A 23,316-nucleotide genomic window follows, 5' to 3' on the forward strand; every position below is an offset into this window, starting at 1 on the left:
AGTGACGCAGAAAGCTAATGTATACCCCCAGTGATCAGCTATAAATATGTAGCGATGCTTGAATTGTTAATGAACTATTTGCATTTTAGAGTTTGATGAAGCTTGATTTATTATTACACAATTTGTTCATTGTCTGAATATTCCAAAATTGTGGTGTTCTTACATTGACACTTTCCTGTTTAGTCTTATTTATATTAATAGCTCTTACATATTTCTTTCCGTTCAAAAAATCTCAAAGCACTTTGCAGGCGAAGGTAAGTCTCGTTACCCGTGTTATTGACACGGCAAAGTTAAGGAAGGAAGAGGTGAGGGGATTTATTCATGGTGACGCAAGTCAGTAGCAGAAGTGGAAGCACAACCTGTGTTTCCTGTCTCCAGTGCAGTATCCACTCCTCACGGACGAATAGCTCCTGAAAAAAGCATGAGACAAGTAGTTCAGTACAAGAAGCAGCGCAAATGCTTCATCTATTAAAAAAAATCCTAGAGTTTGTATAAATCTAATTATGTATTTTTCTTTTTTTCTCCTTTTGGATATTTTGTTCATCTGACTGGCCGTCGACATTTAGAAGAAATGCATATTCCTACTCCTATTACTTGTAAGTACTTGACTGGGGGTGACGTTTCTTGACCGTGCTCACCCTGTGGTAATTTTGTTCTTTGTTGTATTCTTTTCTTTTACCACTTTTTTTTTTAACCATTCCATTTATCCTTGTCTTTCCAGCAGCTTGTGTTTTATTTTCTCACTTTCACACTGTTATGTTTTCCCTGTTTTGCCATTGCACCTGTAACTGTGCCTGCAAACACATAAATGTCCACAGATACGTCAGTTAATGGTTTATAGTTCTTCAAATGCTAATGGGCAAATACGGAGTGCCCAACTGCACCTTTTCTAATTGTATTTAGCCAGACTGCAGGGAAAATTCACACCTGAAAGTTATTGTTGGGAATTTCTTAGCTGTGGCTATAAGCTTTTTTTAAAATGTAAGGTTTCTGACAACTAGGACTTGGACATTATCTCGGCAAACATTCCTGTTCCTGGAGCTGCTGGGTTCCGAGTGTCAGTTTAGACCGTTGGATAATGAAGTGGTTCAGAGATTCAGATCTAAATCACCTGTCCAGGCCTAATGACAATGCTGCATAATTAAGGCAGTTGTTAAGGCGCATGAAAATGCTTCACACATCAGTACTTCCCAAGCCATCTGTTGTCTAAAGATTGAGGGGCTGGAAAGTAATCAGGGCCAAGCTGTCCCTGCCATGATAATAGTTGTCTGAGGATCAGGAGGAGGAGAGGACTGGATCAATGATCTGAGGAAAGAGTCCTGGGGAATCGAGGTGGATGCCTTTGCTGCCAGCGGAGAGTTGGGAGGGATGGAGAAGGCAACTGCTGCTGCGGAGGGAAACAGGTCTCCCTTCTCAGAAGCAGCTGACCTAAACCTTTCCCCCAAAAGCAGCAACCTGCCAGATTTTCCAGGGCTCTGACATCGACAAAGCTGTCAAAAGGGCCACGTCTGCTCTGCTAGCCCCTCCTAGTCTGCCACCCCCGGCAACCTCCTCCTTTGCCTGTTCCTACAGTTCACCTTTGTCTTGATCTTGGGACTTTGTCCTGTGGGCTCGTCTGGAAGGTGTTCAGCAGGTCAGCAAAATGAGGGCATTTATATTCTGCCCTTGTAGTGGAAGCTGACTTCTTTTCCGCATGAGTTGATTTACATCCAAAGAACAAGGCAAAGGAGTTAAGTATGAGGATCTCTATGTACCAGCTGTTGGAGTGATTTTGCTTCTCAATGACCTATCAGAAAATAATTGAAAGAGGAACCTTCCCCACTTGCTAAGTGTGTGAGGAGCATAACGACACCATCGTGAGCCTTCGCTTTGCCCAGTTATGTGATGGTAAAGGCAGAGTAACTCTGTTTCCTCTACACTTCACACTGGTTCATCAAGAGTGGAATTTGACCTTAAGTAGTCAAATTTCAAGAGAAGTTTAAATGTTAAGGGAGGGGCGGTTTTAACACGTAGGTGCTGCCAGCTAGTTGCATTTCTTACTACAACCTTTCCTCTTTGCACATTTCTCATGAACTTCAGAAAAGTGCCCTCTACACTGTTGTGCTGGTTTGGTTTCCTTACAACCAGTAAGGAAAAATTCAGTCCCCAGTTTTCCACTTTAAATTTGTCTCCTTCCAGCATGCAATCAGAATGTTCCCTGCTTTATTTTTTTTTTGCGATTTGGGTATTTAAGAAGATGAATCAACTTCTGAGCCCTATGTGACCCTTTTTACAAATGCACAACAACATAGCTTTAAGCAGTCAGCTGAGGATTACTTTTATACAGAGAAAATAAGGGTATCATTAAGTGGTCTCCTTGCTGTCTTGTAATGGCTTCTGTGGATCAATATACTAGAATTTTTTTCTCAGGGAACAGGAGAGTGACTCAGGAAAAGTGAAGAGACAAACCTCTGGAGGTCACCCAAGCCTGAGGTTGCAATGAGCTTCGGCAGTAGCAGAAACAACTGCTTTACTAAGATTTCATAAGGCAGATGTGCTCCATGCAGCGTATCACAATAGAGCAAAGCCAGAGGTATCATCAGGCAACGCATCATGATGAGTTCATAGCAGCCCACTGAAGCACTCAATGGAGATTTGAGCTCAGGATGCAGAAATCACCTAACTGTATCTCCCTAGTACTGCACCCAAGGGTTCTTGCAGAGAGCTCATTCTTAGCTCTGCGTGTATGGTGTCCCAGGTACCCCATCAGGCAAGAGCTCTCCTAGCTGGAGCATCACTGTGGTAGAGATAACACATAAATAGTCATCACACAATGAATAATTCCATCGTCAAGCTGTGCATGTCAGCATTTGGTTTGCTTTCAGATTGACATTTGGCCTGTTCCCTGATCTGGCAAAACCAAGCTCTGGTTTGGTTTGGTGGTTGGTTTTTTTCTCCCCCTGAACAATAGTCAGGGTACAAGGGATGGTCCGCTAGTGAGGGAAGAAAGCAGGAGAATCCATGAAGGAGCATATGATGAAGTTTTACTGAGCTTCATTTTTCAAGTTTCACATGAAATAGGATGTTTCATAATGATTACAGATGAAAATCTTAAATTGCTAAGGACTGTGTAATTCTTTGCCAAAACTGATAGAAATTGCTACAGCCTCTTATAAGCAGAGAGATTTGATTTAAGCTTATTACAAATATTGTGAAAATAAGAGCAGCAATATGTTTATATGTAGATTTTTTTAAAATAGAATTGTTTTCCATGCTAGGACCTCGTATGAATGTTTTAATCCTGAAGCAAAATTCAGGTGAGTGAGTTACCAGTATTAAAAAGCAGGTTCTCAAACAGATCTGCTGGCAGACCTTTAAATATGACCATACGGACTGCATCGCTTTGGTTTTAGTTTCAGTTTCCGGACTTCAAAGTTGTTGTTCTTAGAGTAATTCTCGTCTGCTTTCAGATAATTCCTCTCAACCCTTTGTCATCTGCTATACTGCCATTTCTTCTTGTTAGGGACCAAAATCTCCAACCCTAACTCTTCTAAGCAGTTCTTAATGATAAGTCTGTGAAAGTCACGGAGACTTATGAGTAATTGGTTTTTAAAGAGATGTGCCATGCATGTTGTGGTAATCTCTAGAGTGGAGTTATGCCTTCAGCCTGTCTTGTGTTCTGCTGCAACCCCGGACCGTAATTCTGATTCTGTAACATGGTTGAGTACCTGCAGCTTCGGTGAAACCAGTCAAAAATATTCATTTATAAGAGCAGCTCTTTTGGCTATTTTGTGCATACAGAGTTCTGGGTAAGTAGTTGTGGGATTTTTGTATAGCAACACTTCATTAAAAACTTCCTTCCACATATAGGAAAGGATATTATTGTGGCTGAAAGAGAAGGCCATAAAGATCTTTAACTCGCTTTAAGTGGAAGTACAAACCCAGGAGGCCTCTGTTCCTAACTTGCTAAGTCATCACGCAGGATTGACATCATTTGGTGTACTTCAATTTACCCATCATTAAAAGTGAGTTGCTAAACGATGCGAGATCCTTGGACAGAGCTTGATTTTGTGATGGGAAGAGAGGGCTGCGGAATTAGATCCTGTCCTGGGGCACTCCCTGTGTCACTGTCACCAGGATGACACGAATCTTTTCAGAGGAGTTACTCTGTATTTACACCAATACAAATATTGTCTAAGGTTTGTACAGAATCGCTAGCTCTGTCCCCTTGCACTGAAGTTTAATGCATTGTAAGATACGATGTGGAATGGAAGACAGCAACCCATCCCCGTCTGAAAGTTTCTGTTTCTTTTCCTAGCTGAAGCTGTAGAACACAGAGAGGAACGCAGCTGGTTTGAAGGAGGTTTTGCATTTAATGACAGACACCTCTTTTGCCAACAGTATTTTCAACGACAGCAGCCCTTATCAGGGCTTTATTATTTCCTCCCCAGGAAAAGGAATGGAAATGTTTCCTGTGGGGAGGTCGGGTTTGGTTTGGTTTGTTCCTTTTCTTTTTCCTGGGTTTGGATAATGGTTGCAGAATGAAATTTAATCAAGAGTCATATCAGGCCAGAGAAGTATTTCTGGAATTACATAGATTGATGCACGTGTTGTAAGAACTCAGTTTAATGTTATTTCTAAGAAAAGGACGCTCAATAGCCAATATGTTGTTTTCCTTTTCCCCTGAACTGGCCGGGGGACTGAGGACGCGGCTGCAGTGTAGGCAGCTCCTGAACTCCCATCGTCATTTCAGACCGGTTGTAATTGCGGTGGTGGTGTCAGCCAGGAGTTTCTTTTCATGGGAGGGGTTCTGTCAAAGGTATTAAGCTCGATTCATAATTGCATTTTCTGAAATAACAGAGTTAATGCTGAATTTATTTCCACCGTCTGTGGGACATTTGAAAAGAAATAAGACGATATTTTATTTATAGGCATACCTCTGTATAATGATGTACATACATAAATATCTCCATATATTTCCATGGATGGTGGGATCTGCCTGCACAGGTCAGCTTGCTAAATCAGAATTTTAAGACAAAACTGGTTTTCTCATTAGATGCTGGAAAAATGGAATCATGAATTACTGGTTATGCCAGTCTAATGAAAGCAAATGAAAAAAAATAATTAAAATCCAGAAAGTAAGTGAGATTTTTATTTAGAACATGTCTGTGTGGTGATTGCAAGCCTAAACTTTGCAGAGAGTGGTGTTTGCTGGCTGGCGATACCAGTGTTATACATATACTGTATGGCTCTTACACGCACCTGTTTTGCCTAAAGTTTATATGGTTGTAAGTAAATGTCCTCCACAAATAGTGATTAATTTGATCAAGTAAAGCTTAGAGAGCGCAGCCCTATGTTTTTCAAGACGCTGTGTTTGTATAGACACAGTACAAAATATTCAGAGCATCTTTTGACTTACACCGCTGTTACATCACTTTCTCATGTCAAGTAACGTTTGCTTTGTAAGTGAAAGTGGTGCGGCTGGTCCTCGCTCTTCACTTCGCCTTCGATCTGGTGAATTCCCTCTGCTCCCGCAATAACCTGCGCCGAGTTTGGCTTCCCTGTGGCAGGCACTAAGAAAGCAGAACCAAAACCATCTCTCTTGCCTGTAGTAAGTGGAGGACTTGCCCTTATAGCGGCTATAGGAAGGAGTAAGCTGCCTCTGTGCGCAGCCCAGAGAATCTCTCAGCACTGCCGAGGTTACGCACGGGGCGATGTGGTGAAGTGCAGTTCTGAGCGGGACGGTTGGGGCCCGGGGAGGAGATACCCCCGCTGCCAGAGGCTGTGCTGCTTTTAACGCCTGCTCGCCGGTTAAAGAGCTCTGGTGCCCAGGATCGCGCAGCCTACCTGCCCGGTCCGCCTGGGAGATGGGCAGTCTCTGCTGCGTGTAGTTTTCCCAGAGTTTGAAATGAACTGCCCTGCCTATAGCTTAGCCCCATTTCTTTTTTTCCCAGCCCCTGTAACCAGGGAGAACAGCTTCCTTGTGGTGTTTTTTCATACATCTAAAGACCGATCAGCCCTATTTGATTTTCTTTTCTCTAGAGAAAAGATCCGTATTTCCTTTGGCCTTTGCTTGTAGGTCACGTTTTCTAGCTTTTCCTTCCTTGCCCTGCCCTTGTGCGTGTGCCGGTGGCACAGCTCTCGCTGAAGCGCAGTGTTGCAGCAGATCCTCAGTCAGAGCAAAAGGCTCACCCGTGTCTTGCACACCATAGTGCCACGTATAATTACACCAGCACGAAACTGTTCTTTCAAATTGAGTTTGTGATCTACTACGGGTTTAGGGGACAGAGATCCTTTTCGACAGAACTGCTGTTTAACCCGCGCTCCCAACTGGGTGTTTGCATGGCTGATTGCTGCCTGCCTTAAATTTGTGCAGGTTTCATCATAAATAATATGTGTACTCCTAGCAGGCTGCTGCGCAGATAGGTCTGAAAGGAATTGTGTTTTGTAGCTTTCTTAAATTGCTTATTGAAAATGAGGGCAATATGCAATTCTTGTCTGTAGGAGGAAATTTCATGTTTAACTTACGTGATCTATACCTAATGTCTAAATTACCGGTGCATGCAAATCTACATTATAGTGTATATAATCCATCCTTGTGAAACATCTAAAATTAAATCTGTCAACGTACAGGTACAAGAGCTCTTTAGGAGTGGCAGTTACAGATTTAACATTCATGCACGTAAAATTGATATAAAAAGTTAGAGAAGAGTTTGAAGCTGCTTTTAAAAAATAATCCCTGAAATTTAGCCAAACCTCTGCAAAACAGGAATCTGATCCTGCAGATATTTCTGACTGAAAATACTGCTTGAGCTTTCTGATTAATGCCCATGGCAGGAAATGCTTTGTACTTGATACTAAGTTTGCATTCCTTGGCTATTAAACTGGTACTCCCGCAATTTTAATATAGTGCTTCAGCATTTAATATCCATTCGCTGATAGGAATAGAAGTTTCAAAAATAGCTGAATCAAATCTCCATCGTTTTTAATTTTTTTTCCAAATTCACACTTAGTTTGAGGTTCACTGCCAGTAGCTTTTATCCTTGCCTTAGTTGGGTCAGCTTCAACTGCCTGATTATACAGCTGGTCTCATTTTTTATTCTACTTTGAGCATCTTTCTGTCTCATCCCTCCTGTGTGTGTATAGTGCCTGTAAACATCATCTCTTCATTTACAAACCCTCTTGAACTGAAAAGGCCAACCCAGTAAACCCCATCTGTGGACTCCTGTTTTCTTCTTGGCACATTTTCCTTACGCTTAAACGTAAAACGGCCATCAATATCACCTTACTCACATTTTGACATTTCAATCTCTTCACCCTGTGTTGATTGTATCAGACTCTTCTTCCAAATACCTGCCCGGTCTTTTATTTCTTCCCCTTTTCAGCTGCATAATGCATGAGACGGAAAGTGTCTTCTCGGTGCCTGGTGTCAGAGTCAGACCGCGGTGGGGTACGCGCTGGCGGCAGCCGGCCGTGATTGACACTAACGCACTGATAGCAGTTTCATCGGGGTGTTGCAGTTGTTGTGTTTAGGGGAGAGGCCGGTCAGCGAGGAGAGCGGGAGCCGTGTCGCTGATGCAGCTTGTCAGTGATTCACAGAGATCTCTTCAAGTGCCCTATTTTTGGAAACCGTATTTCCAGATAAATGCTTTTCCAATTCCAAAGGCATTTTGACATGCTGGGAAATAAACCTCTACCTAGCTGTGGGTTTAAGTCACATCCCTAACATTCTAGAAAGTGCTAGTCATTTGATTTTATAATCCTTTCTATGAATTGTAATGATGGCAAGGACCAAATAGGCTTAGTCCTGTGCTGCCACTCTATCCAGACACATAACGGAGGCAGAAAAGGCACATTTAGAAACCGAGAGCCCCTTGATGTGTCTGGCAAGCTTAGCTCTGAAATCCTCAAAAGAGATCCGTCTTCCTTTTCCCTCTAAATTTAGATGGAGAATTTTTACATTCTTGGAATAGAGAGGGAGAAAGGTGGAAACTGATAACGCGCTGCTGAAAGAAAATTGTAGCGTTTTCAGATGCAGAACAATTTTCTGTGTGGCTTCTCTCTGAACTTGCGTAAGCGTTTAGCTGGTCCACCTGTGAGCAGCCTGGTTTGTGTGTGCGAGTTCGATTGAGAACTTTAAACTCATGTCACCTTTTCTTTTTAGGCATTCAAGCCAGTGTTTTAGGGGCCTCTCTGTCTTCTACAGGACCAGGTAGAACTGCTTTGCATAGGGCTTTTGTAAGCAGGCCTTTGGGGACTGATGGGCTTGGGTTTGGGGATATTTTTTCCTGCCTAGCACATGCAGAAATGTTATTGCTCGTTCACTGAAAGAGAAAACGAGTTTGCCAATTCCAGCTCTTTGTAGCTTGTTGGCATCTCTGAAAAGATACCAGGCAATGGGACTTAGAGATAATTATGGCCACAAATAATTTAATCTGGATTTAATAAGGAAGTCACCCTTTTTGACTCCCCGTTTTTAAACATCGGTAGTGGTCGTCTGTAATGGCTCACCCCAGCAGTCCAGAGTGCTTGTTATTAAGGATTTCTGCATTTTGGATTAGTGGTCCCTACTGAGAAATGTTAATTCCTGTTGCCAAAGAATTCACGTAGGCATGTATGATTAGCAAATCGAAAGGATTAAAATAACCACCTGGCAGGGTTAATACACTTCAAGACTATTGTTGTTACCTCAGGTACCACAGCACAAAAAAAGGGGGCTCCCATGTCTGCAGCTCAGAGTTAATAACTCCGGCTGTGCTAACATTGCTGAACACTGGAAGCCAAGCTTTTAACATCATTAAATGCCAGCTTTTTGCTTCATCACTCAAGGACAGTTCCCCTGCTTCCATCTTCATCTGCAGCAGTGGATAGACCATGGAGATTTTGTGAGATCTAAATAGGCGCTCTGTAATTCTGTCCCCAATTTGAATAGCTATGGGTTTGAATTGAAACCACTAACTGTAAAAGCCTGAACCTCAACTGGCTGAGCAGATGGAACAGATGTCTTTGTTCAGAAGTTTGCAGCAAACATTGGACATTTCTCCGTACATTTGTGCTCTCCTGGTCTGGATTATCAGCTTGCTTTAAAATAGTCATTTCCCACAGACATAAGGCAAAGGTTTTAGTTCTCTTTGACCCTTCCTTGCAAATGAGTGTAAGTGGCCTAGCTACCCATCTCGTGAAGGGCTGGGGCTCAGCTGTGTGCTTGAACTTGCTTGTAAATGCCGCTCTGACATGTTCTGTGAATAAATAAAGCCTGTTGGAATAAGCTGCAAGCAATATCTTTTTAAGAATCTAATGACGTTTAAAAGATGGGTAGTACTTACCATAAGCATGTCATTTTAGTGAAGAAAAACCTCTTTGCAAAATGATTTAGTCGTTAGGATTTTTTTTTTTCTTTGAGCTGGAGGAAAAAAGAAAACTAAAACTCCTTCGTACAGTAATCTGTTTTTCTCCCTTTTATTTTGTTTTATTTTCTTACCTACGGAAATCGTGTAAGCAAAGTTCTTTGCCGGTGCTAGGGATTTCTGTGATATTTTTTCAAGGTACGGATTGTAGAATGTCACACATTCATTTTTAAACAGTTTTGCTCTCTGATATGAATGAAGCACAGGGCAGTCAAATGTCAATGGAAGCTTAGCAGCTCACTTTTCCTGCTTCTCTCCAGTTTCTCATTATTAGCCGTGTTTGCGAAAGAGGAGCCTCTTACATTCCTGGATTTGTTAGTGTTTTCAGAGCAGGCAGTGTTTCTGCTTTTGCCAATGTCTTTGACATCTCCTCAAAATAAGAAAAGACCCATTTTCCCAGAACAGAGGCATATTTAGACATTTCTAAAATAACCTCAATCTTTAATTTGCGCCCCCTCTACCCCCCACCCCCCCACCCCCCCACCGGCTGTCGGTCCTGCGTGCAGTTGGTGTATCAAAATGCGGTAGAGGCTGCTGTCCTCATTGCCGTGCGTGGGGACAGGGCAAAGCTCCTGCTCCAGCTCTCAGGTTGCACAGCCTCAGGTCACACTCTCCACTGGAGCGCTCAAAGGCAATCCCCCGTGGGATGGATGCAGACGTCCCATTTACCTCACAGTGAGCGGTTCTGATCGCTGCCCTCATCCCGTGCCCTCCGCTCTTCCTGGAGCGGCTGACGCCCGCTCCAGGGCCTTTCCCTGTGCCAGCCTCTTCGAGGATGACGTAGCACTCCCACTGCTGGGGTGATGCAGGTTTGTGCAAGATAAGTTACCGGGAGGGATAGCTAAGCTCAAAGACTGGTATCACTGTATTTATGGTGCTCCACAACAGTTATGTTAAAAAGTTGTGGAGTTTCCTCTCGTGCAACTTGTCACGTGCCCTGCATGTCTGACCAAGTGGGATAATCGTGGGTTTCAAAATATTTGCTCATTGCTTTGTTTTTAATGAGGGAAAACTGACCTTGATTTCTCCCCTCTTCAAAATACCCTAAAGGAAGCTAGCCAAGAAGCAGAAGGAGACTCAGACCAGCACGCAGAGGGAGATGGGTCCCGTGGCTACTTCCGACAAGACCTCTACAAAACTCAGTGCTGTTCACAATGAAGAAGCTTTTTCTTCCAGCTGCCAAGATGTTAATGGATTCAGTAAGTTTAACTTGCTTGCAATGGATATGTCCCCCTTGGAGAGCTCTAGGTTCTTGAAAGGACCTATTCCTATGGGCACAATATTGAGGAGCTGGGAATGACAGTGGTAGAGATCGTTGCAAAAGCTCACTAGAAATCAGTTGTCTGAAACGTCTCTGACACTGCCCCTGTTTTACCTGTCAGATAGGTGGAGAGCATTCCTTCTGACTCTAAATCTACTGAGAATAATTTACGAAGTCTGTTCTAATAACTACATCAGACAGTCGAGAAGGCACGTGTTTATTTGTTCTTCAGAAATATTTTTTCCTTTGCGAGTAGAATAGTTGAATCAAATCAGTTAGCTGACTCGTAGGATGAAATAACATTTTCTGTATGAAATTGTTATGAAAGAAAGCATGGTTTCCTGGTTAGAGAACTGGAATGGAAAGACAGCGTTTCTTCTTTTGTCTGTGTCCTCAGTTTATTCTTCATACGGGTTCAGTAAAACTAATCTTAGTTAATACTTGTAAACCCCTCAGACCTCTGTAGCTGGAAGAGTTTTGTGGGTGAAGCAGCACAAAGTCATACTTGAGCCTTGCTAGTTTGAGTGCATGGTGGATTTGTAAACTTTTTCATATTAAATAAATTTTAACTTAGACACTATGGGAATGTCAGTCCTTCTTTTGACGCTTAGCCTGCTAGTCTGAACAGGGGACAGCTCTGAAACACGCGTACGTACTAAAACTCTTTTGTCTGTCTTTACCGTCTTTAGTGAAGTGGTTTTTCCCCTAATTACTAACATGGAAGTGCTTATGGTACAAAATGTGTTTTATCGTTGAAACCTTTGTAATCTCAGATTGAGTGGGACAGGCTGAGTGAATTCTTCTTTTCCCACTATCTGTAGGTCATGTCAAATTCCACCTGCATGCGTTGCTGCTGCCACTCAGTGTAACATACCTGCGAGATGGATAAATAGGTGTTTGGGACCGTCAAGGCTAGCGGTGAACACTTCTCTCTGATATTAAATTGACTGGAGTCAAGATCTAATTTTCTCAGGTGCTGAGTAGCTCTATCTCCTAAGACAGCAAGAGTTGTCAGTGGTTCATATCTTTGAAAGACAGGATAGCGGAGGACAGCATTGTAACAGGCATCCTAGAAACAGCAAACGTATCTTGTTTAAAATGTATGGGGGAAATGAAGTTTTTAACACTTTCTTCAGAATCGGGGTTTTTAAAAGTTTGGGGATTTTTTTTCCAACCAGAAAATGAGAGACGAGACGCGCTTGAAATGTGACCTCATTTTTTTTTACCCCGTGGTATTTCGAGAGACTAATTAAAACAGCTGAGTCATTTACTTGAAATGGCATCTATAGAAAATAAGTTTTATCTAATTTTGTAAAAAAGCATCCCTCCAGGTTTTCTTTTCTTTTTTTTTTTTTTAAAAGCAGTTAGTCCTTTGCTTGTCTGACGTCACTGCAGATTTTATCGCTACCTCCCTCTGTAACACAGCCTGAGTCAAGTCATGGGCCGATTCTTTTCTTGTTTTCCTCTTTATATCCATGAGAAACAATTACCAGTAAGCCTTCATGACTTCTCCAGATTTTTTACTGCCAAGTCCAGGATGCTGACGTGTTGGAGGTAAGTTCTCTTCTGTGCAGTAACGTGCACATGCTGATACAGGAGTTTTATGGGTAAAAGACTTTCTTTTTTAACAATTGCCTTAGTAGTGTTGAATACTTGAGGGTTTCTATTACAGGCCTACTCTAACTAGGGGTTGTTCCTCCTAGCTTTTGAAATCAGCTTTCTTAAGCAACAAATTCCTTCTTTAAATTGTCCTTTTGCCTCCCAACAGAAAATAGCGTTTCAGCTATGTCGTGCTAGGTAGTCATCCTCTCCATCTTGACCCTCTTGACTTACGGGAGCCTGATCTGGCTGTAGCAGTGACATGGAGATACCCCTCTCCTTTGTGAAGAAAGCCCACCAAGAGAAGTTAAGTGTTTTCAATCCCAAGATCACCTTGCTAGCTTACAAAAGGAATAAAATAGAACAAAACAACTTGTTAAGTAGGAAACCTCACAATTATTGAATGACTTGCAAACGAGTTTATCTCCAGATGGCAGCGTCCTTGCAGGGTATGTGTCCTTCCCTTCAGTTTTTCCTTCCTGTCCCAATATGTTTAATGACTTTTCAGACAGCACAAATTCCATGAGTCCCTGTAGAAGCCTTTTTCTTCCTCTAGTCCGTCCAGCCTGGCCACTGGTCTGCTCCTGCTGCAGGAGGACTTTTGATGTTCTTGGGTGATCCCTGTCCACCCTCCTGCCGTAGCCTCCCCATTTGCTGCCTGTCTCGCTGCTGCCTACAGCACCGTCACCCTGCAGGCAGCTCCCACTGACAGGTCCAGCCGCTAGAAAGGCAGAAGCAACGTCCCCCTCGTCATAGCGGGTGCTGCCTGGCACTCTGCATCATGACGGACACCAAAAGTGAGCAGCTGCCTTTCTGCTTATCAGCCCCTCCTTTTCTGAGGGGACATGGACCTGGGCGCTTTTACAGGCAACTCTGAAAATAACGGTGATTCTGTCACTACTAAGAGTTACCATCCTCCTGTCTCTGCTCTTAGTAAAAAATGCAGATTTCTTCACCTGCTCCATCTCAGTGCTTTAGGAGGAAATACTTGTATTTTCAATATAAACTCATGCTAACGGCGTCTTCCATAAAATCACGCTGTTTGCGTGCAATGGAGACCTTTGTAGAGGCCAGCGCAGTGCTGAGGAGCACCCGGTGCTGTTGGTCATTTATAGGATTGAATTTTATTGTTTGGCAGAGGTGTTCATTATCAAATGCAATTACATTCTGGAAGATCTGTAGCCTCTGTGCTGGAACAGGGAGACCTCAGGTCTTGCTGAAAAGTGGGAGAGAAAAGGGCATTTATCTTTTCTGGCCCAAAGCAAAACCCCTCATCCCTCTTTCCATCCTGCTCTGTTAGTCCTTATTCAGGCAGAATTTTTACTGCAGTTCAAACTGAAGGGATTTGATGGACTCAGCCTCTGTCTCTGACACCATATGGAATCAGAATAGGTATTTGCTGAAAGATAAATTAGTCCATGGCTATTCCAATTCGTCTGGTTTCACCCAGGGATTATGTGGAAGCAGGGTCTTCATAGTTGTTCATTTTCTCAAACATCTTGCTTTTTAAAAACTAAAAATATATCCAAAATGCACTAAAGGTAGATGATGGTGCTTGCAGTGTCTGAGCCTGCTCCTCAGTTTGCAGGAACGTTTGGAAAGCAGTGGCGTTTTCCTCCGAGGGGCACAGCACAGGCATGGGTAGGCATTGACTCGATGCAGGGTTGTTATGAAATGAGATGACAAATTGAAGACAAGGTGAGCCTAAAATCATCCACTAGCATCTGCGCACTGACCAGAAGGGTGTGCAAGGGGTTGTTATTGCACATAAATTGTGTGCAATTTGGCAGCCCAGGCGTGTGATGGGAGAAGCAGTAGTATATCATCTCGGCAGCGATGCACTAGCGGTACGTCCTGCTCGAAGGAACTGCTCTTCTGGGTTTGCAATGCTAAAGTGCCATGGATAGGGCTGGTCCAGGAGAATACCATATCACCAGCGTAGCCATCTTGGGAGGTTTCTGGCAGGAACTGTTTGATTCTGCAGATTTAATCTCTTAAAATGCAGCCACTTTTGCTAGAGACTGATTTATTAGGGTGTGCTTAACTTTTGTGACATCTCAGTTTGGGAGGAGACTGCTTTCCAGACAACCTTCAGGAGTGAGACTGATGCAGATTAGGTAGGTGGCTTTAATGTTTCGGGCAGAAGCACAGTTTGAAGACAGCGTTTTGGAAGCCGTAGGGAACCGAGCGTTGCATTAGTGAGCACTACTGTAGAGTTAGTGTGCTTTTACTAGCAAGAACAAGGAGATAAGAGGAAGCTGTAGGTAAGTGGCACGCAGGGTCTTAAGGATCCTTTTTAACCAGGAAACATCTAAAGCCACACCTTTCCATATCCTGCATGTTTTTGTGATGAATCAAATGCAACGGTCTTTAGCTTTGCTGTAAGTCACAACAGACAATTACGTTAAGGTCTAGTTCTTATTCCAACCACGTAGATAATTTTCACTTTTAGGTTACCTGCTAAATGCAGTCTAAGGACTTGTAGGATCATGACCGGGAGATGTTTTCTTTAGTGAAAAATTCTAAAATGAATTTAAAGAAAAAAAAAAAGCCAAATTTCATCAAAGGCATAAAAGGAAAAAATACCAAAATCCCTTTTACTGGTTTTCATGCTGGTTTGGGATTTTTGTGGGGTTTGCTAGTTCAGAAAATCTTACAAAAACTAAGGGAGAACAATTTTCAGACTAGGAAGGGAGCCTCCACCATTCTGCATGACTGGAGGGATCTGTGTGGCCTCACGTGCCACTCCAGGGCATACAAAGAGAATTTTTAATGAAGTCTTAATCTCTATCCTGATGTGAAATCCTCTGGTTAGGAAGCAGCACTGTCTACACATCTCATTATACAAGCTGCTACCTGACTGATTTTGGGAATGAGCTCTCTAAAGTTTGGGAAACTTGTTTTTTGGTGTTGGGTTTGTGGGGGGTTTTTTCCCCTTCTGAATCTAGAAATTCCCTCCCTGTCTCACAAACATGGTTCATTTCATAAACTTCAGTTGGTAACATTTTTAATCAGACTCACTGAAGTGAGGTGTATATCTTCAGCTGCCTAAGTAATTTACTGTTAGCAATTCCTGGAACGGCAGTACGGCTCAGCGAGTTCTTTTATACTCCCAAATTTCAGAAAATTCGAGTCCTGCTCAAAGCCCTGACTGTTGACTTGCTCTGTTACCCTGGGCAAACAAATTACTCTTTTTAGACCTTATTTTATATATCTGCATAAGCTGTCATGTTCCAAGTACAGTGAGAGAAAGGTCTGATTTAGGCTGACAAACACGGGGAGAAAGTATAAGAGACCCCAAATGAAAGATGCTTTATGGCTTGAAGGCAGCTGGGGCAGAACTCCAGCAGACTAAGCGATGAGAAATTTGATTATTTTAATGCATTTTCAAGTGGTGTAAGTCTGAAAATATGGCAGGAGAATGCAGAACGAGCGCGAGTTCATTTACTAGATGATTATAAACTGCTTAGGAGGTAATTCTGCAGACTTCATGAAACTCCCTAGGCTAGCGACTTCTTTGGTTCACCCCATAGAATAACCTGAAGTTTTTAAGTGATGTTTGCTCTACAGATACAAAAATTGCTTCTGAAATTACTTTGATATATACTGAATTTTATCTACTTCTATTAGATTATGGAATAGTTTTTCCTGTGTTATCTATTGTCATCTTCCTGATGTACTGAGATTTGTATTAGCTTGTTTCCCAACATTTTGAGGAGATAAATAAATGCCTGTAACTCTGAGAGTGAATGCAGAATGATAACAAAAGAATATGCCTTCAGAAATGATGGATTACTGTAAGAACGTACATGTATGCTATTGTAGGTATAAACTAGCCTCATAGACTTACTATCAAGAAAAGAATCTACTGTGAAGATGTTGAGCCCTGCCTCCTTTCCATAAATATTCAATTAATATGGAAATAATTGGTGGATTCTTGTCCAGAGAAAGCTACTGCTTTAATGAGAAAAAGCAAGGATGCTTGTCCTGCTGAAAGAACCCAGCTCAGAGGGGGAAGGATTGTAGGATTTGCTATGAACAGTCCTGGGTTGAAGAACAAGTCCCTCGTTATCTTGTATTGTTTTAACAAAAAAAATTGCCACCCCTACCTGTGTATTTTTGTGGTACTCGTGTACGCTGTGTTTGAGCAGGCTTATTCTACTGTTACTAGTGCATTTGGTTCTCTGTAGTTTGTATTTTGGGGCTTATTTTTAGGGATCTTTTTCCTAGAGACAAAAAGATAAGTTTGTTCCTTTGGTTAAAAAAAGGATATCTAGACTATAGTCCTATATGTGTATCCTGTGTAGGAACACATTGATTTACAATAACTATAACACTGTATTTGGGGTCTGGAGTGCTTATATTAAAGAAAATCCATCATGATGACAATGTAATAAATGTAATATGCATGTCGAGATGAAAAATATAATTAATTTTGATAAGCCTTATATATCCCATATTACTGTGTTCTTTGAGGAACATTCTCCCTGTTCTCTTTCTCTCTCTTAATATATGTCTAAAGTCTTTTCCTTATGTCTTTCCTACCTAGCATCACCCTCTCCTTGTTCATTTTCTGTCCAAAGCAAAACCCTTCAGAGCAAATCTTTGTTGAATTCCTACTACTCAGGTACTAGTGCCAGACTTTTCTTTCATTTCTAAATTTTCTTTGCTTTTGTACGTTTCCCTATATGACCTATAGACTGAATCTTCTGAGTGTGAGATACAGCTAACCTTGTTTTCATTTTTTTGTAACTTTTTTTCCTATTGATCTTCTGTTGATTTCCATTGATCCGTGTCGTGTGGGTGAACGGAATTCCATCTCAAAGTATCATCAGACACTGTTCCATCGACCACGCTGTTAGGTAAGAAGACAGGTATGGTGTACTGCACTGGAGAGCAAACGCGCTCATTGCATCTTGAAAATAACTCGGAGGGCACTGTTAAGTGGCTGGGCTCCAAAATAATAATTAATCCTGTGGTCATGTGTTGTGTTAATTGGAAAGCCTTTTGTTTTACTCATGCTTTATTATTGCTATTAATTTTTTTTTATTAATTTTTTTAACGGACAGTTCAAAAATTAAGGTTTAGGAGTTCTATCAAGTATTTGTTGTTTCCTTTTGTGAATGAGATTTGACACTCTGGGCCAAATTCCCGCGAGCCGCCTTGCCTTCGGCTCAGCTCTGGCTGGCGTAGGTGGTTGTGCCTGCGCAGCTGGCGTGGCCGAGCCCTGGGACGGAGGCTCAGCTCCGTCTGCCGCCAGGCCTGGGAATAGAAGTGAGGATTTGTGTGTCCAAAGCAGGTGGGAGCTCACAGTTGCAAACGTAAAGAGTATTTAGAGCTAATGGGAGGCTGGGTTTGGGCAAGTGGCCCCACCTCATTCAGCGTATGCTGAGATTAAATGCTGAATACTCCAGCGGTTCGGTGTAGGTTTGAGAGGAGAACAGAAAGGTGGGTTCTGAGAGGCGGAGGCTGTGCTCTGGCTGCTGGTAGCCTTAGAGGGGGGTGTTGGTGCTCGGCATCTCTGAAAATTAGCTTTTCTTGTTCAGGTGATAGATAAAGCATCCGGGGTGCAGCTCTTAGCTTTTGGATTTTTAAAAATAATACATTTATACAGTAAGTTAACAGAGACAGCAAAATTGGCAGAAACCGGTAGCTTATAAAAGAAGTTATCCAGAAACTTACTGGAGGTACGCTCTCAAAAGTGAGTAATAACAGCCTACAACTTGAGGCTCTCCCTGGAGGATGCTGCCTGTGTGTGGAACTGGAAGGCAGCAATTCCTCCGCTATGAATCAGAAAGATGATGTGTGGTTGATCAGAATCTAACCAGTGGTATTTATCAGACCTGTCATTTTGGATTATCTACAGTAAATGTTCGCTTCCAGACACAGTAATCTACTGTGGCTGCTTTAAACATTACTCTGAGCGTGTTGAAGGCCCACAGTTAGACCAGGAAGAAATTACAACCGATCGTTTAAGTGCCTTGGCTTACAGACTAGCAGCCAGGGCACAGAGGCTTGGAGGGACTGCCACAGCACACACATTTATCCGGCTATCTATCAAAAAGCCGATGGCAGTGAATGAGCCCTCTTCTAACAAGGTGGGGAAGGAAAGGAATCCTTTTTCCAGAAGGTTTCTCCTCCTTTCCTAGAGACTCAGTGTTGTCAATAGAGAAGCCTAAAAGGAGATTTATCTTTTGGCAATACTTTAGAAACAGGGCCCAGACGTGCAGTTTGCTGGAAGATGTCAAACTGCTCGCAGGCTGGTACTCGGCATCCGTGAAAACTGGACCCTCGTTTCAGGGAGCTCTTTTCCCTGCTCTGTCCCGACAGAGAGAATCACGGTGTGAACTGCACGCTTCATAATCTGAAGCTCAAGGAGCAATAGACGGAGTCAGTCTGTACTTCGCATGGGAAAACAAAAGCCATAAAAGCCCCCAAAACTTTCAAAATCCCACATTTTAGAGAGGAAAAAGAGGAAATTAAATTGGTCTTGTGCTTATGTATTCAAAACTCTTTCAAACATAACTTCTACTAACCACTATATCTGAGTGAGGATTAATATCCCTGTTTGACACCGGGGAAGTGAAGCACAGAGCACTTTTAAGACATGGTTTACACAGACTGGTCACACACACCCCCCAGTTCCATCTGAGTTTAACAGCCACGGGTACTGCAAAACAGCCCTTGGCATTGAAGAAATCTCTATCTTGTGACTTGAAGACAAATTAAAACCTTGGCATTCTGGCTTCTCAGACAAATTCACCAGACGTTGGATGTTGCTGTGTGAGCGAAATAAGTTTAATTTTTTGACGTTTATTAATATTTGTTCCTGGGAAAGAAAAAGAGATCTTAAAAAGGGCATCAGTCATGCCACTACCGATATCCATCTTTGGGCACTACCTGCAGTTCAGTGCTATTTGTTCCCATCTGTTATGCCTTCTGCTAATAAATGTTCTGTATCTGCAGTAGTGGATGAATCCCTAGGCTTGGCTGTGACATGATTTGTTGATAGTAGATGTAGGGGGTTTGGGGTTTGCATCTACCCTAGCCCATGCCTGATTAATACTATTATATTGAAAGCATGTTTTCAGCTACATGATTTTCTCATCCGGTTGTAGACCACTCTGGATTTAAATGTTTTGGGCAAGCCTCTTCACTAGAGAAGTGAACATTTAATACTAACAAATAAAGGAGGTAGATTTCCCTATTTTTAATTCTTCAGTAAGACCCATCTTGTACCAGTACTGTAAGGCCTGAAGATTAAGTACAATGTTAGAGGTTTGTTTTGGAGACAATGTGCATGACCGGTACCTCTTGAAGATGTCATCAGGACAGGCTCTTCAGGGGACCCAGCGTGTCCTTCCCTTACATCCATCAACATCTCCCAGCAGTATGTAAGGACATTTACCCTTGTTCTCATTTCAACTACTCAAGAGGATCCTAACAACAAGAGTCGCTGCCCTCCAGAGATGATGAGGACGGTAGTGCCTGGTAGATCCTTGCAGATGGGCAGAACAAGCTGAGAAAGCTCGCTGTCATGAAGTCTTGCACAAAAACTGGCTTGTGCTTACAAAGACATAGAAATTTGCCCTAATTTCACCCTTCTGTAGCTTGGATGGACTTTTGCCCATGCCTAATCAATCTACTGCCAACCTGATGTTTGAAGAACTAAAAAGATACTGAGACAATGTTGCTGCATTAGTGAGTGTCACCATTGTTGGGTTTTTAAATTGTGGAATGAGTTATTTTTATGCCACGGAAACTTGAAAATCAACAGCTTGGTCTGTTCGGTTGTATCTGTAGCTTCCCAGGCCATGTCAGCCTCTTGGGAGCAGTGGGAGAGACTTTCACATCAGTTGTGTTAGCTGTGCTAACGTTGGCCTGCCGTAGAATGGGAACAGAGGTGCGTGCCCTTGTAGGCTGTTACTTGAGCTGCATTTCTCTTACATCTCTTTCTGCCTGTGGATGATCAGGTAGCTTGGAAAACTCTCTCTTCCAGTCTTTAGTGGCTCCTAGTTTTGTCTGCTGATTTGAAGTTGCCAACAGTTTTTCAGCTGTAACTAATGAGTTGCTCTATGAGGTAGCTAGATCTGACAGCCTCTTCTCACCAAGGAGGCAAAGAGAGATTTGACTTGGTGAGGTCCAGGTGTTTGAAGAGCTGCACTGTTAGGTATGTACCCAATACTCCCAAGCCTTAGCCCACCTCACCAAAGCATCTTCCTTGCATCATTAAGGGGATTTTCTTCTATGCTAGCTGATGAAAAAAAATGTATGCAATAGTTTTTATAAGATTAGAATACACTTGTGTAAGGTGTTTACCAAGCGAGTCTCAAAAATCTCTTTAGAATCTAGAGAAAATTACTTTCTCCAAATTGCTTTCTTCAGCTTTTTTTTTTTGTTATGCACATGTGGCTTCTTCATAGCCTTTGAAATGAAAGATGCATCCTCCGCTCTCTGTCAAGCCTGGTGTCAGAAGGCTTTTTGTTAAGAAATGTGTCTTTTTACAACTCAGTTGATATCACTAGACAAATGATGGTTTGACTTTGGTTTGCCGTACCACTGTTTGTATTGTATGTAGCATATTATAGCTGGATATTTATCATATGATAAAGCCTTGATGCACACAAAAAGCAAATTAATTTTACCAGCTTGAACCATATCCCTAGTGTAAGGGGAAGAGATATTAGCCATGCTGTAGTCATCCTTGGAAGATGTCAAATAATTGACAACCCTTACTCTAGTGTAGAGAGACTGGGTATGTGTGTAATTAAATCCATCACAAACACCACTCAAAATATAATTTATTTTGTGCAAAGGATGTCTTATCGTGTTACACACTTGCCAAGGCTAAGAGAATAAAAATATAAACAAAGATGATAGGGCTGTCATTTCAGACACAGAAGGAATTTGTGGTTATTAAAGCAAAAGTTTTGAAAGAAACTTCTCTGCACATACAAGATGAGACATCAGTGCAGCGTTACGTTTAGCAGTTTGAGGCACAGGGTAGTTTTCTGGTCAGAAGGCAGCATCATACTCTGCATCCAGATATCTGTTTCTCAGGCTGACAAAACTGTGTTTATGAAACAAGATGACATCTATAAAAGGATCTGAAGTTTCAATCCGCAAAGCTGCTCTGGATGAGCCGCTCCCCTCCCAGGAGCCTTACTGGGACGTTGCACAGGGCGGTGATCGTACAGAGCCGCTTCCAGGCTGGGAATCTAATTTCTCAGCTGCTCTTCATCTTATCTGTGACATCTGTGGAGAAGTTTATCAGTTTTTCTGTGGAGGGAGACATATTTATTTTACTTGTCTGGGTAGCAGCAAAAGTATCTAATACAAGGTGTTGTAGCTGCAGGCAAGCAATATCATCTCACCCTCAGGGTTACTCCTCAAACGGGAGAGATGCCGCCTAGCTGGCCTCTGCTCCAGCTTTCCTCTGCATGCCGGACACCGTTAGCTTTCCGTGGCAGAGTAAGACCTCAGAGTTTGCTTCAGCAAGTTCACGTTTATTTCTCCAGCAAAGAAGAGAGTTGCAGAAGCACCGTTTCGTAAGCAGGGAGAGTTTGTGGATATTAAAAGTGGAGTCAACATTGTTAAATTCCATTATCTGCTGTTACACCCTAAACAGATTAGCTGAGATGCCTGAAGAGTTTCCCTATCAGGCCAGTTAGGTGAGAGCCAGCGACTCATTGATTTAACATCCTGTACAAAATTTCAGGGTATTCTGTGAACTCTTAGGCTGCTAATGAAAGTGCCAGATTCCAGAAATCGAAATATCTGCATTGGCAACAGACATCTTAGTACGGGGAGAGAGGGTGTTGCACTAAAAAGGGTTAACAAACAAGCTGACAACATATTTTGCTATTGCAGGTCCTAATATTAGAAATTATCTTCTTACAAACAGCATGTTTCCAGCAACATGCAGAATACCTGTTTTATTTACAGCTACACAGAAAGAACTGTGGAAAATTGGAAATGGTTCTAGGAAGGAACTGGAGCCCCGAACAGCCTGCCCTAATGAGACTTCAGAAGCTCTCAATTGATTTACTTTATCAAAGAGAAACTGAAGAAGTGATTTGATCAGTGCCTGCATGGGTCAAGATTTCAAATCCTCAGAGGGCTCTTTAATCTACCAGAAGGTATAATAAGATTCAGTGCCTGTAAGTGGAAAGTAAGCAAAATCAAATTGCAATTAAGAAATGTTTAGACAGCAAGGGTAATTAACCGTTGCCACAACTTTTGGGGTCAGAATGGAATCACCATCTCTTGAAATGTTTTAATTTGGATTATTTCTTGGAACTCTATTCCAACTTTGGTATGCAGTGGTATGTGTTGCTATCAACAAAATGAGAACATATGACTAGAAATAAGATGTGCATATGAAACATAATCCAAAAAAACCTGATGCACGATTCTGTACGTTTAGTAGTTTCTGAGTATTAGAGCGAATTATCTCAAGCATCTTTCCAGAAAAATCTATTTTCTCGATTTGCTTTTCTCACTGAAAACTCATAAAAGGCACGCATGCTTCAGAGGTACTGCCGAAACGTCAGTGAAAGTCTTGGCCCATTTGTCCTACAAACCCATCCTCATTTGCAAGGGAACGGGGGCATGTTCGTGAGAAGGGGACGGAGACAAGGGACTGTGGAAAATTGCTGTGACTTGCCTTTAGTGCAACAATTAAAGCAGAGGTCTGACTCTGCTGAGGGGCTGGTACTTTTGTTGTCTTTTCCAGTAATAATGATGCCAAAAGGAATGAGATGTAGTTTCTAGCTGCATCCTGCAGGAAAAGCAAAGCCTGTTTGCAAGCCCTCCAAAGACTCTTTTGGTTGATTGTCCTAGTGAGAGATCAGTTTGCTGCTCCCTCCCCTCCGACCTGCATCTTGAATTGTTCACAGAACTGCTGTAAACAGAGAAGGCCTAGCGCCTTGCTCGAGCGCCTCATTAACCATGCTTAGGTTCAGGCTCATGGCGTGATTAGGCGGAGAAGGAACAATGTTTCTTGCATCAGGCTTTATTAGCAGAACATACGAATGCTAGGCTCGCCTCATACAGAGCAATCGCTCTCCA

At 42.3% G+C, this 23,316-nt stretch overlaps 1 protein-coding gene across 2 annotated transcripts in view; it reads left to right on the forward strand.

Annotated features, from left to right (window-relative positions):
* Positions 1 to 23,316, forward strand: part of PTPRT (protein tyrosine phosphatase receptor type T) — a 469,086-nt gene that overhangs the window by 397,745 nt on the left and 48,025 nt on the right. Inside the window, exons 15-19 of one of the 2 annotated variants that reach the window (XM_075768624.1) lie at positions 567 to 596; positions 8,144 to 8,191; positions 10,437 to 10,585; positions 16,796 to 16,873; positions 17,073 to 17,108. In XM_075768624.1, the coding sequence (XP_075624739.1) occupies positions 567 to 596; positions 8,144 to 8,191; positions 10,437 to 10,585; positions 16,796 to 16,873; positions 17,073 to 17,108 (341 nt within the window). The remainder of the gene's footprint in view (positions 1 to 566; positions 597 to 8,143; positions 8,192 to 10,436; positions 10,586 to 16,795; positions 16,874 to 17,072; positions 17,109 to 23,316) is intronic. The other variant, XM_075768623.1, reaches the window with a different exon arrangement.

This window comes from Balearica regulorum, chromosome 16, assembly GCF_011004875.1.
Source record: "Balearica regulorum gibbericeps isolate bBalReg1 chromosome 16, bBalReg1.pri, whole genome shotgun sequence".
Taxonomy (NCBI): domain Eukaryota; kingdom Metazoa; phylum Chordata; class Aves; order Gruiformes; family Gruidae; genus Balearica; species Balearica regulorum.